The following is a 12,204-nucleotide window of genomic DNA, read 5'->3' on the forward strand; positions in this document are numbered from 1 at the left end:
GAAGGAAGGAAGGAAGGAAGGAAGGAAGGAAGGAAGGAAGGAAGGAATGTTGTTCTTTCCTTTCTAAACTTTAGAAATATTCAGTTTTAAAAATTTGTTTATTACTTTTAGTTTACAACATTCAGTTCCTCAAGCTTTTGAGTTCCGAATTTTCTCCCCTTCCCTCTCCTTTCCTCCCCCCCCTCCCCGCCCCATGGCTGCATGCAATCCGATATAGGTTCTACAAATATCTTCACATTAAACATTAGTCATGTTGTAAAGAAGCATTGTAACCAATGGAATGAACAATGAGAAAGAAGAAACAAAACAAAACAAAAAAAGAGAGAACAAGTAGTTTGCTTCAATCTGCTTTCAGGCTCTGTAAATCTTTCTCTGGATGTGGATCGCCTTTTCCATCATGAATCCTTTGGAGTTGTCTTATAACCTTGCATTACTGAGATCAGTCCAGTCTATCAAAGTCAGTTATCACAGATGAGATGTGTCTGTAATTGTGTACAATTTTCTCTTGGTTCTGTTCTTCTCACTCAGCATCATTTGAGATAATAAATAAATTTAGCAAAGTTGCAGAATATATAAAATAAACCCACATAAATCCTTGGCATTCCTATATATTTTTAATGAAGTCTAATAGCAAGAAATAGAAAGAGAAATTCCATTTAAAGTTACTGTAGACATTATAAAATATTTGGGAGTCTACCTGCCAAAACAAACCCAGGAACTAAATGAATATAATTACGAAACACTTTTCACACAAATAAAGTCAGATCTAAATAATTTGAAGAACATCAGTTGTTCATGGTTAGGTTGAGCTAATATAATAAAAATGACAATTTTACCTAAATTAGTTTACCTATTTAGTGCCATACCAATCAATCTACCAAAAAACTATTTTATAGAGCTAGAAAGCATAGTAACAAAATTCATCTGGAAGAACAAAAGGTACAGAATATCAAGGGAATTAATGAAAAGAAATGCTAGGGAAGGTAACCTAGCCATACCAGATTTTAAACTGTATTATAAAGCAGCAGTCATCAAAATTACTTGGTACTGTCTGAAGAATGGAGTAGTGGATCAGTGGTACACAAGACACAGCAGTCAATGACTACAGTAATCTACTGTTTGATAAACCCAAAGATTCCAACTTCTGGGATAAGAACTCACTATTTGACAAAAACTGCTGGTAAAACTGGAAAATAGTATGGCAGAAACTGGGCATAGACTTACACCGTGTACCAAAATAAAGTCTAAATAGGTTCACAATCTAGATATAAAAGCTGATACTATAATCAATCTGGGAGAATTAAGGAATAGTTTACCTGTCAGATTTATGGAGAAGGAAAGAATTTATGACCAAACAATAGATAGAGAGCATTACAAAATACAAAATGGATAATTTTGATTATATTAAATGGAAAAGTTTTTGTACAAACAAACCCAATGTAACCAAGATTAGGAGCGAAGTGGAAAATTGGGAAAGAATTTTTGCAACCAGTGTCTCTGATAAAGGCCTTGTTCTTAAAATATACAGAGAATTTAGTAAAATCTATAAGAATACAAGTCATTCCCCAATTGATAAATGGTGAAAGGATATGACCAGGCAGTTTTCAGAAGAAGAAATGAAAGATATCTATTATCATATGAAAAAATGTTCTAAATCACTATTGATTAGAGAAATGCAAATCAAAACAACTCTTAGGTATCACATGTCACTGGTCAGATTGGCTAACATGACAAAACAGTAAAATGATAAATGCTGGAGAAGATGTGGGAAAATTGGAACACTAATACATTGTTGGTGGAGGGTGGAGTTGTGAACTGATCCAACCACTCTGGAGAGCAATTTGGAATTATGCCCAAAGGGCTATAAAAATGTGCATACCCTTTGACCCAGCAATACCACTTCTAGGGTTATATCCCAAAGATATCATACAAGTGGGAGAAGGACCCATATGCACAAAAATATTTATAGCAGCTCTTTTTGTGATGGTAAAGAATTAGAAATCAAGGGGATGCCCATCAACTGGGGAATAGCTGAACAAGTTGTGGTATATGCATGTAATGGAGTACTATTGCACTAAAAGAAATGAGCAGACAGTCTTCATAATAACCTAGAAATACCAATTTTACAGCTGCATGGAGGATCAGCTGAAGAGAGGAGCGACTAGATTTGCTTTGGAGATGGGAGTATGAAAGATCTAGGATGATTTCAAGCTGATGAACCTATGTGACTGGGAAAATGATAGTATAGGGTCATTAGGAGGAAGAGTGGATTTAAGGGGAAAGATACTGAGTTCTGTTTTGGATATGTTGTGTTTGAGATTATAAGGCCATAGATTTAGAACTGGAGGGATTATAGAGGCCACCAATTCAAGGGCCTCATTATACAGATGAGAAATTTGAAACTCAGAGAGGTTGAATGATCTGCCTGTGGTTGTACAACCAGTTTAAGTGTCAAAGGTGAGATGTAAACCCAGGTCTTCCTGATGGCAAGGCTGGCACTCCATCCACTAGGCCATGCACCCAGTGAAGATGTCCTGAAGACAGCCAGAGAAGGAGCATTAGAACAGTAGAAGAAGAGAAAGATTCCATATATAAGTTTGGGAGACATCTTCATACAAATGGTAGTGAAAACTATAAAAATAGACAAAATCACAGGAAGACAGAGAATGAGAAACACAGCACATAGACAGAAGACAAGGCCTAAGTTAGTGCACTGGCATTTACTTCACACAAAGGTGCAGGACATAGGTGATGCTGATCACGCAAAGAAGACTCAGAAGGGTAATAAGACAAATGGAAGGAGAACCACAAGATAGGGAAATGTTCCCCAAAAATGAACCAACAAAAACCAAGGAGAAGAGAGTATGAAGAAGGAGGAGGTGGTCAACAGTGTTAAATGCTTCCCAGAGGCTAAGGAGGAATGACAAAAGGGCATTGGAGTGATCAATTAATAAGATCATTGATGTTCTTGGAGAGGGAAGCTTTAGTTACAGTGATAAGGACAGATTACAAGCGATAGGGAAATGATTGGGAGATAAAAACATGGAGGCAGTAAATATTGTCATGGTTTCTATAAAGAGAAAATCTAGGATAAGGACCTGAGGAGGTGACAGGGTCAAGTAAAGGATGGCAGAGATCGTGGCATATTCTTAAGTAGGAGAGAATGGCCAATAGATAAGGAAAAGCCAAATATTAGGAAGAGGGGGATGGCTGATGTACATGCTCCTGAAGAAAACATGATGGCACAAACTAACGAGGCAGTGGGGCTGAGAATCAGAAAGGCCTGAATTCAGGTCCTGACACTGAGTAAATCACCCTACCCTCTCAGTATCCCAGGCAATTCTCTAAAATTACAAATGGCAGAACAAGTGTTTATCTGCTTTGGGAGAGTTTTCCTCATCAGGAGGAATCTTTATCAATGAAATACCAGGTCCAGAAAAAAAAAAAGAAAAGAAAGAAAATAATAGTAAACTACAAAAGCAGAAAGCTATATGTACTACAAGTAACAATTGATATATGACTCATTTTCCTTAACATTTTTTAAAAGGAAGATATTAATGAGGGAGAGAATATTATTTATTGCAAAGTGATTATTTTATCAAAACCATATATATATATATATATATCAATTATGAAGTGTTATAATTTTTCCATAAAGCAAAGTCAAACTTATTATGCTTTGCAAACTCTCTCCTCTTTCCTTTTTTTGAAATTTGGGACAATTGTCCTTTTCCAGACCTATATAGCATATTTCCTTTCCTCCAAAAACACTGACAACTAGTGGAGCTGTGAATTGGCACAATGAGTCTGGAGTGCAATTTGTAATGCATGCTTTAAAAAATTGATAAAAATGTCTATACCCTTTGATGCAGAACTTTAATTGCCAAGCATATTCTCCAAGAAGGTAAAACAACAACAAACAAACCAGAAAAACCCACACACTAGAAAGGTCCCCTGTATATACCAAAATATTTGTAGCCATCTTTGTAGAGGCAGCAAGGAATTGAAAAGAGAGCAAGGCGTCTGTCATCTGGGAAATAGCTAAACAAATTGTGTTATATGAATATAATGGCATAATATTGTGCCATAAAGAATGATGAATATGCAGAATTCAGAAAAATATGGGAAGATTTATATGGACTAATGCATAATGAAGTAAGCAGGACCAGGAAAACTATATAAATGGAAAGAACAATAATATGAATTTGAAAGTTCTGTAATAATAATGCCTTAGAGAAGAGTTTAGAAAATGTACCGGGACGGCCAGGTGGCTCAGCAAGTAAGAGCACCAGCTCCAGTGTCGGGATGACCTGGGGATCAAATCCGGGCTCAGATACTTAGCACCACACCCAGAAATAACTGGCCTTATAACCTTGACCAAGTTACTTAACCCCAATTGCTTAAAAAAAATGTACCTTCTCTCTTCATTGGGATGTGGGGGGAATGGGGTGGGGAACTATGGGAGTACAATATTGCATATTGTATCAGATATGGCTAATATTTTGGTTAATTTTGCTCAACTGCCTTTTCCCTGCTTTTAAAATCTGTTACAAAGGATGGCTCATTGAATAGGGGAGGAGAGGAGAGGTATCTTTGGAAATAAATGCAAGATAAAAACAAACGATTATCCCTAAAATGAAAACACAAGTAAAAAAAGATCACTGACAACAACTTGGTCATCACATCTTCCAGTTATTGCATTTCCAAGGATGTAGTTGTTTCATGTGTGATGATTTGGGTTCATTTAGAGCTTTCTTCCCATCCCTTCATGTAGCTCAAGTTTCATTTCCTATCCTTCCCGTCCCTAAGATCATTATTCTTGGCGAAGAAAACAGAAGCAAAACGAGAGAGTTCAGTAGCCCAGCCCCCTTTCTTACTTTAGCTTGTTATCACCTCCTCCATCCTGAGGAAGGGCTTTCTTCCTTCTTTGGTCTTCTGCTTTGAAATCCTTTTTGTTGTCAGCACTCATCACCAGCCTCAGCTGATTCATATTCTTAGACAAGTGGGCTAATGCTTTCCTATTGGTCCTGTTATCTGCCCTTCCATTTTCTGCACAAGACTTTAAAAAATATGAGTTAGTATAGAGCCACATTAGTCTATTTAGACAGGACCTCCTTTTCTTTTTCACGACAATTGTTTCTTTTTGAATTTGCAGAATTTCCTTCTCAAGAGTCTCCTAGGGGTGGCCAGGTGGCTCAGTGAGTAAGAGCACCCGCCCCAGAGTCAGGATGATCTGGGATCGAATCTGGGCTCTGATACTTAGCACCACACCCAGAAATAACTGGCAGTGTAACCTTGAGCAAGTTACTTAACACCAATTGCTTAAGAAAAAAAAAGTCTCCTATCCTTATTTGGATAACTGCCCTATTTAGGGCACTGGATCCTATTTCTTTTTTTTTTTTTAATTCTCTGAAATTTGCTCTTCTAAAATTTAGGATATGTATCAAAACTAGACCTATCTCTCTTCTCATTCATGAATCCTAAGATGGAGTGACTAGTTGCATCCAGGTTTTCCATCATCTCAACATCAGGATCCAAGCTTGCCTAATTTGTTGCTCAGTTACAAACAGAATGTACTCTGGGAAAATGTAGCCCTTCATGGCCAGCACATGGCTGAATGTGTGCTGTTGTCACCATATTGCCAGGACTGAATCCAGGTGCACCTTGCATCTCCACCACTGTCCTGACTCCTATCATCTTTTGAGCTGAGAAGCTTTTATCTCTGAGACGCTTGGTAACTCCATTTCCCTGTTTGCAGCTACCATATAATTGAGGGCTATGGCTTTCACATTCGTAGTTCCAGCACGTGCTGATGGCTACCCCTTTTAAAAGGTAAAGCAGTCTGTCAGTTCTATTTTATAAGTCATTGTAAAGAGGTGTCTGTCTCACAGGAATCTGAGCTAACTCCTCTTGGAGATAGTTCCAGTCACTGAGACTTGAACAAGAGTTCTTAGGTCGTGCACTAGGTGTTGATGGGCATATCCACACCTTCCATAGGAAGATGTTCTCAAAAGTTCCCACCAAAGGATCCTTACCCTGTAAACTCAACAAGCTGATCAGAAACTCTCTCCACATACACCGCTGCTAGATCACCTCTGACCTTACTATCATGCTGCTAACTCTAACCCTGACTCACTCAACTTTCTCTCCCCTCTGATTGGAGGGCTGGAGGCTGGAATACCAAACTCCTCCCAATGCCTTCCTTTATTGAGGGCAGAAGCTGGACTTTTTGGCTCACTCCACTGGCTGTTTCCATTCCTCGCTTTTTCTGACTCCTTTTGTGTGTCTCTCTCCATTAGACTGTAAGCTTCCTGAGGGTGGGGGTGGGGCTGTATTTATTTTTATTAATTATATCTACAATGCTTAACACAGTGCCTGGCACATAGCAGTCACTTATTAAATGTTTACTGAATTGGATTAGATTAGATGGTGCTAGCAGAAGCTCAAAACACATAGTACAGTCTCTATATGGCCCTGCTCCCCTCCCCACCCCCTCTGCCCTTCCTTAATGTGAGGTCTTCAGTCCACTTTCATTCTTGTTGACAGCTTTCATGGTTAACTGTTTTTTTTTTTACTTTAAATAGTACTTTATTTTTTTCTCCACAATTACATATCAAGAAAAAATTTTTAGCATTCATTTTTACAAGATTTTGAGTTCTAATTTTTTTTCCTCCCTCCCTTCCCCTTTTCTGAAAATGGCAGGCAGTTTGAAATAGTTTATACATATGCTATCATGTAAAACATATTTCCATATTCATCACAGTTGTGGAAGAAGAAACAAATCAAAAGGGAAAAACACAAGAAAGAATAAAATGAGTGAAAAATACGCTTAAGTCTTAACTCAGAGTCCATCAGTTCTTCATCTAGATATGGATAGCATTTTCCTTTGTGAGTCCTTTGTACTTGTCTTGGATCACTGTGCTGCTGAGAAAAGCTGAGCCATTCATAGTTGTTCATCACATGATGTTGCTGATAATGTGTACAATGATTTCCTGGTTCTGCTCATTTCACTTTGCATCAGTTTGCACAAGTCTTTCCAGGTTTTTCTGAAGTCCACCTATTCACCTTGTCTGATTGAACGATAGTATTCCATGACATTCATATAGCACAGCTTGTTCAGCTGTTCCTCAACTGATGGGCATCCCTTCAGTTTCCAATATTTTGCCACAACAAATAGGGCTGCTATAAATATTTTTGCACAAATAGTTACTTTCCCCCTATTTATTATCTTTTCAGGATATAGACCTAGTAGTAGTGGGATTGATGGATCAAAGGGTATGTCCAGTTTGGTTGCCCTTTGGGTCATGGTTAACCTTTGTGGCTAATTTGAATGCTGTAGCAAACTTCTGAGTTGTCATGCTCATACTCTGTTTCGTGGGCTCCTGAGTAGAGCTGACTTGATTTGGCACTCTCTTTTTACTTTTCTGACTGTATGTGGGTGCTATTCCATTCAACTGTCTTTGACAATCATCACATTCCTGCCAAGCCCTCATGCAAACAGAAGCTGTTGTTGCTATCCTCAAGGACAAGACTCTACCCAAGTAAATCTCATTAAAAATCTCTTTTCTCCTTTCATAACTGAGCATAGGTGATTCCTTGGACTTCTCTGACCATTTCATTTCCTATCTCTAATCTTCATATTTTTAATAATGATATTCTATATTGCACACCATGCCTTTGTTTCTCAAAGAAAAACTGTCTAGAGAAGTCATGGGTGGAGAAAAACAAATATCTTTCCAGTTCACTAGGAGACTGAATACATCCCCAATCACCATTTAGAAAGGATATAATCCATGTAAAATTAACGTTTGGTGATATAACTTAAATCTGAAAAAGCTTGGTGAATCATCAATTTTTTCATGAAAATATAAATGCAAAAAAATAACATTTTTTTAATGCTTCAACAAATTTACAAAATTCCCTAAGATTTACAATTGTGTAGATATTAGCATATGGGGTTATTTGATGCCGAATGTAAAATTAAAAGTCCTTCAGCATGGTTACCTCATACAAACTTATGGGATAGTAGAACTGGAAAGAACCTTGGACATCATCTAGCATACTCCTTACAGATAAAGAAACTGAGGTCCAGAATTTCATTCACTTGTCCAAGGACACTCATGGAGCACCTTACAAATGTTTTATGTGATTGATAGATCTTGGCTCCAGCTCCAGCTCTCTAATTAACTAGCTACTAGCTGTGTGACCTTGGACAGATCGCTGGATTTCCTCATCTGTAACATAAGGGGACTGGAATCTAGTCTTTAAGGCCTCTTCCATCCCTAAAGTCACATGATTCTAACTGATAAGAAGGACATAGTTCAGTAACACCAGACCTGGCCCAAATCCAACATGGTGACATACTTTTATACATCTATTCATCACATAAAACAAACAGTTGAGGATTCCAACCTATTAAAGTAGCCAGTAACTTGTCTTTATATCTTTCATTTAGGGCAGCTAGGTGGCACAATGGATGAAGTGTAGTGTCTGGAGTCAGGAAGACTCATCTTTGTAAATTCAAATCTGGTCTTAGACACTTATTAGCTGTGTGACCCTGGGCAAGTCACTTGTCCCTATTTGCCTTAGTTTCCTCATCTGTAAAAGGAGTTGGAGAAGGAAATGGTAAACCACCCCTATATCTTTGCCAAGAAAACTCAAAATGGGGACACAAAGGTTGGACAACAAATATCCTTCCTTTACCCTTCTGAACTTATAACTTAAAGTATAACTTGCTACTCTTTTCTTATCTCAATTATCTAGGAAAAAAGCAAGTTTTAAAGTTTAGATATGTAAAAGGATCTATTAATAGTACAAAATAACGATGGCCTAAATTTACAACCATACCTTACTTTGCTGTCATCAGTGTTGTTTCTCAATACAATAGAACCAAATCCCCACCGTGAATCTGTGAAGCCCCACTCCAGCTCTGACAGGCCCATCTGGTTCACACTGCCAAAGCCCAGGGTGATGGGGCCAGCTGGCTTGTGAAAGGCATGTTCACTCACTGTGAATATGATCACAGCAAACATTCATCTCCCAATGTCCTGCCAGCTGCTCCAGTCCAGTTGTTCTGATATTGGCTCCTGAGACTCTGCTCAGTTCCCCCACAGCATTATTCCACAATCATTCAGAACTTCTCTCCCAGAAGGAAACTACTCTCTGAGAGTTTCTTCTCTAGGTGTTTTCTGTTCCTTCTTACCATGCATCTTGACTCCCCATGTACTTGGCAAGCTCAGGACCCTCTCTTGTCACTGTCGAAAGTCAACTTCTTCCTTTATATTACATTTCCTAGGAGTCTTCCTCAGGAGGAATTTCTATTTAGCTGCTTTGTACCACCTACCTCCATTTCTGGATCCTGTTCCCTCTGATTCTTTTAAGAGTGGCGATCTCCCTGATTGTCATTCCTCTATCTGTGATGGCTTCCTCTATGCCATTGGTCAGGACCATTTTGCTGATCCTTCATTTATAATAGCTAGCCTTTATATGGTGTTTCAAGATTTGCAAAGTGCTTTATGTGTTATTTCATTTGATCTTTATAACTATTTGAATTAGGGGCTATTATTATCCCCATTTTATAGCTGGAAAAAATGGAGACCTGGAGAGGTTAAGTGACTTGCCCCTGATCACCCAGCTGAGGCAGGGTAGGAACTCAAGATCTTCCTGATTTTACACTCAGAGCTCTATTTACCACACAACCTAGCAGCCATATGGAATATTGTCTGGTTGGAAACCCAATCTTCTATTATTCTTTCTACCATACTGCCTTTCAGTATATTATAAGGGCCATTTCATTAGCAATTTGGTTATTAGCTCAACTTATAACAGACTATTGTAATCTATGTGCTAATTGAGCTCTGGCCCCAAAGAACCTAGGTAGAATTTGGAAGGAGGTAGGACTCTCTCACACAAGTCACTCTGGCTCATGCTCACACCCAGGAAAACTCTGGAAATGCCAGTACCTGATTCAATTTGTTTCACTCAAGAAAGGACCTCTGGTCTCTTGCAAGCAGGCAGGCAAATAAAACATAAGCAACAGGGAAAATGTACTTTCATCTGGCATGCAGAATGAGTTTGTTCCTAAGCCCTTTCGTCCATCACAAAAACTTTTCCTAGCTCTCAGGAAGTTGATAAGCAACTTTCCTCTCAGGTGAGTGTTACTTTTCCTTGGGATCTTCTCTCTAGAGTTCATTTGGCTTACAATATCACCAACTTGATAGGCCCCTTTTATTCCTTAGTGAATGTCCCTCCCTGATACGGATTCTTTAATTTTTTTTTTTCAGGACAATGAAGATGGTGTAGCCTGAATGACTCCAGATCTCCTCAGTCAACAAAAACTTCTTGGATACTTCTTATGGGCCAGGCATACACTCTGCCAACTACCTTTCTTTGCCTACAAAGAAAAGTCAAAAAACAAAACAGTCCCTGGTCTCAAAAAGCTTACATTCTAATAAGGAAGAGAATTATGAATAACTAAGTAAATACAAACTATAGAGAGCAGATGAGCACAATCTGAAAGGGAAGGCATTCACTGCTGGGAGGACTGGGAAAGACCTCTTTGAGAAGAAGATAGGACTTGAGCTTAGTCATAAAAGAAGGCAGAAGGGCCAAGAGAAAGAGACAAGGAAGAAAGTAAGGCTGGGCATTTCTACTTCCTCTTCTACCTTTTCTCATTAAGACTCTGGGTCCCTTCACTCACTTGGTCATCCATGTTTCATATCCCTTGCCTCTTCCATAAAGGCACCATCATCGGCCTCTACCCAAGCGGTCTCTCTTGAAGTTTCATCTCCCATTCTTCATCTCTGTCTAGCATTAGCCCTTCAGTGTATATGCTTATTGGTTCATTATAGAGGAGGCTTCTCTGCAAGAGGGCAACTGATCCCCTTTAAAAATCCATCCTGAGGGCTAATGTAGGTGAACAGTCATCCAAGCAGGGGCATCTTACTTACTCTCACTGCTCCTGTCCTAGTAACTTTAAAGCCCTGGTAAATGTGAAGAAGAGAACAAAAAGGAAGGTCAGAAAGAAGCACAGACAAGTAGGACAACTTTGAAACCTACAGGTTGAACTTACAATATGTCTCAAAAGAAAAATAAGTTGTACATAACAGAAATCTTCAGTTTCATGTACAATTCTTTTTTCTGTCTACAGTATTTAGGGAAATCGCCATATTATGTTGTTTTAAGTTCAGGATGAAAATAACTTAAAAGAAAACAAACAACTTTGAAGCCATGAGCTTGAGTCAATGTCAGAGCCAAGGCCAGGTCTGTGGGACAACTATTGCTTGGCCTTCATTTTCAAAGAGGACCAATGACATCACGATGTTGGGGTCAGGTTACAGTGTATTCAGCTGTGACTGACCAGACCAATATGAACTCAGAAGGTTTTACCATAGGTCAGGCACAAATGGTCCATATGACCATTTGGGATGGAGATGTCTCTAAATTTGTATACCTGTTTCTTTTGAGCTATGAAATTCTGCTTTGCCCAAAAAGCACAGCACCTTCTTTGATATGGGCACACCATGCTAGTCCTGTGCCTGCATCTCCCAAGTCTCACAATATATATTAAAGTTCTTCAGAGACCTTGAGAGTGTCCTTGTATCACTGACCTCATGTGAACGCTTGCCTTGTGTGAGTTCTCCATAAAATAGTCTTTTAGGCAAACGTACTCTACAGTAGAGTTTGAATGCTTGGCAGTTCAACTCCAGCCTCAGTGTTTAGTACTTTTATCTTGCTAGGTGATCTTTAGAATCTTCCTAAGGCAATTCAAATGGAAGTGGTCCAGTTTTCTGGCTTGGCGCTGGTGTGCTGTCCAGATTTCACAGGCAACAATGATGTCAGCACAATGGCTCTGTAAACATTCAGTCTGGTAGGCACTCTCATTCTTCTCTCCCATACTTTCCTTCAGAGCATCCCAAACAATGCGATAACCCTGGCAATGCGTGTATCAGCCTCATCTTCTATGTGTATATCCTGGAAATTACACTGCCAAGGTAAGTGAACTTATCCACAGCATTCAAAATCTCCCCATTTACTGTGACTGATTCCACTCATGGATGGTGCAGTGCTGGCTAGGGGAGAACCTGGGCTTTCTTGGTGTAAACTGTCAGAACCATTGATCCATACTCTGTGGCATGTCAGCATTGGAGGCTGCATTTATTGTGCAGATGTACATAACCATCTGTGAACAGAAAGTTGAGCACC

The 12,204-nt window shown here is 39.0% G+C and overlaps 1 protein-coding gene across 1 annotated transcript in view; it reads left to right on the forward strand.

The window, feature by feature from the left end:
* The window catches only part of LOC138150966 (major histocompatibility complex class I-related gene protein), a 58,431-nt gene extending 46,677 nt beyond the window's left edge, over positions 1–11,754 (forward strand). Inside the window, exon 7 of the mRNA XM_069074369.1 lies at positions 10,284–11,754. Coding sequence (XP_068930470.1) covers positions 10,284–10,291 — 8 coding nt within the window. The 3' untranslated portion in view covers positions 10,292–11,754. The remainder of the gene's footprint in view (positions 1–10,283) is intronic.
* The last annotated feature ends 450 nt before the right edge of the window (positions 11,755–12,204 follow it).

Source organism: Petaurus breviceps, unplaced genomic scaffold, assembly GCF_028583685.1.
Source record: "Petaurus breviceps papuanus isolate PSGF00001 unplaced genomic scaffold, PetGlider_PUasm1.0 90895, whole genome shotgun sequence".
Lineage (NCBI taxonomy): Eukaryota > Metazoa > Chordata > Mammalia > Diprotodontia > Petauridae > Petaurus > Petaurus breviceps.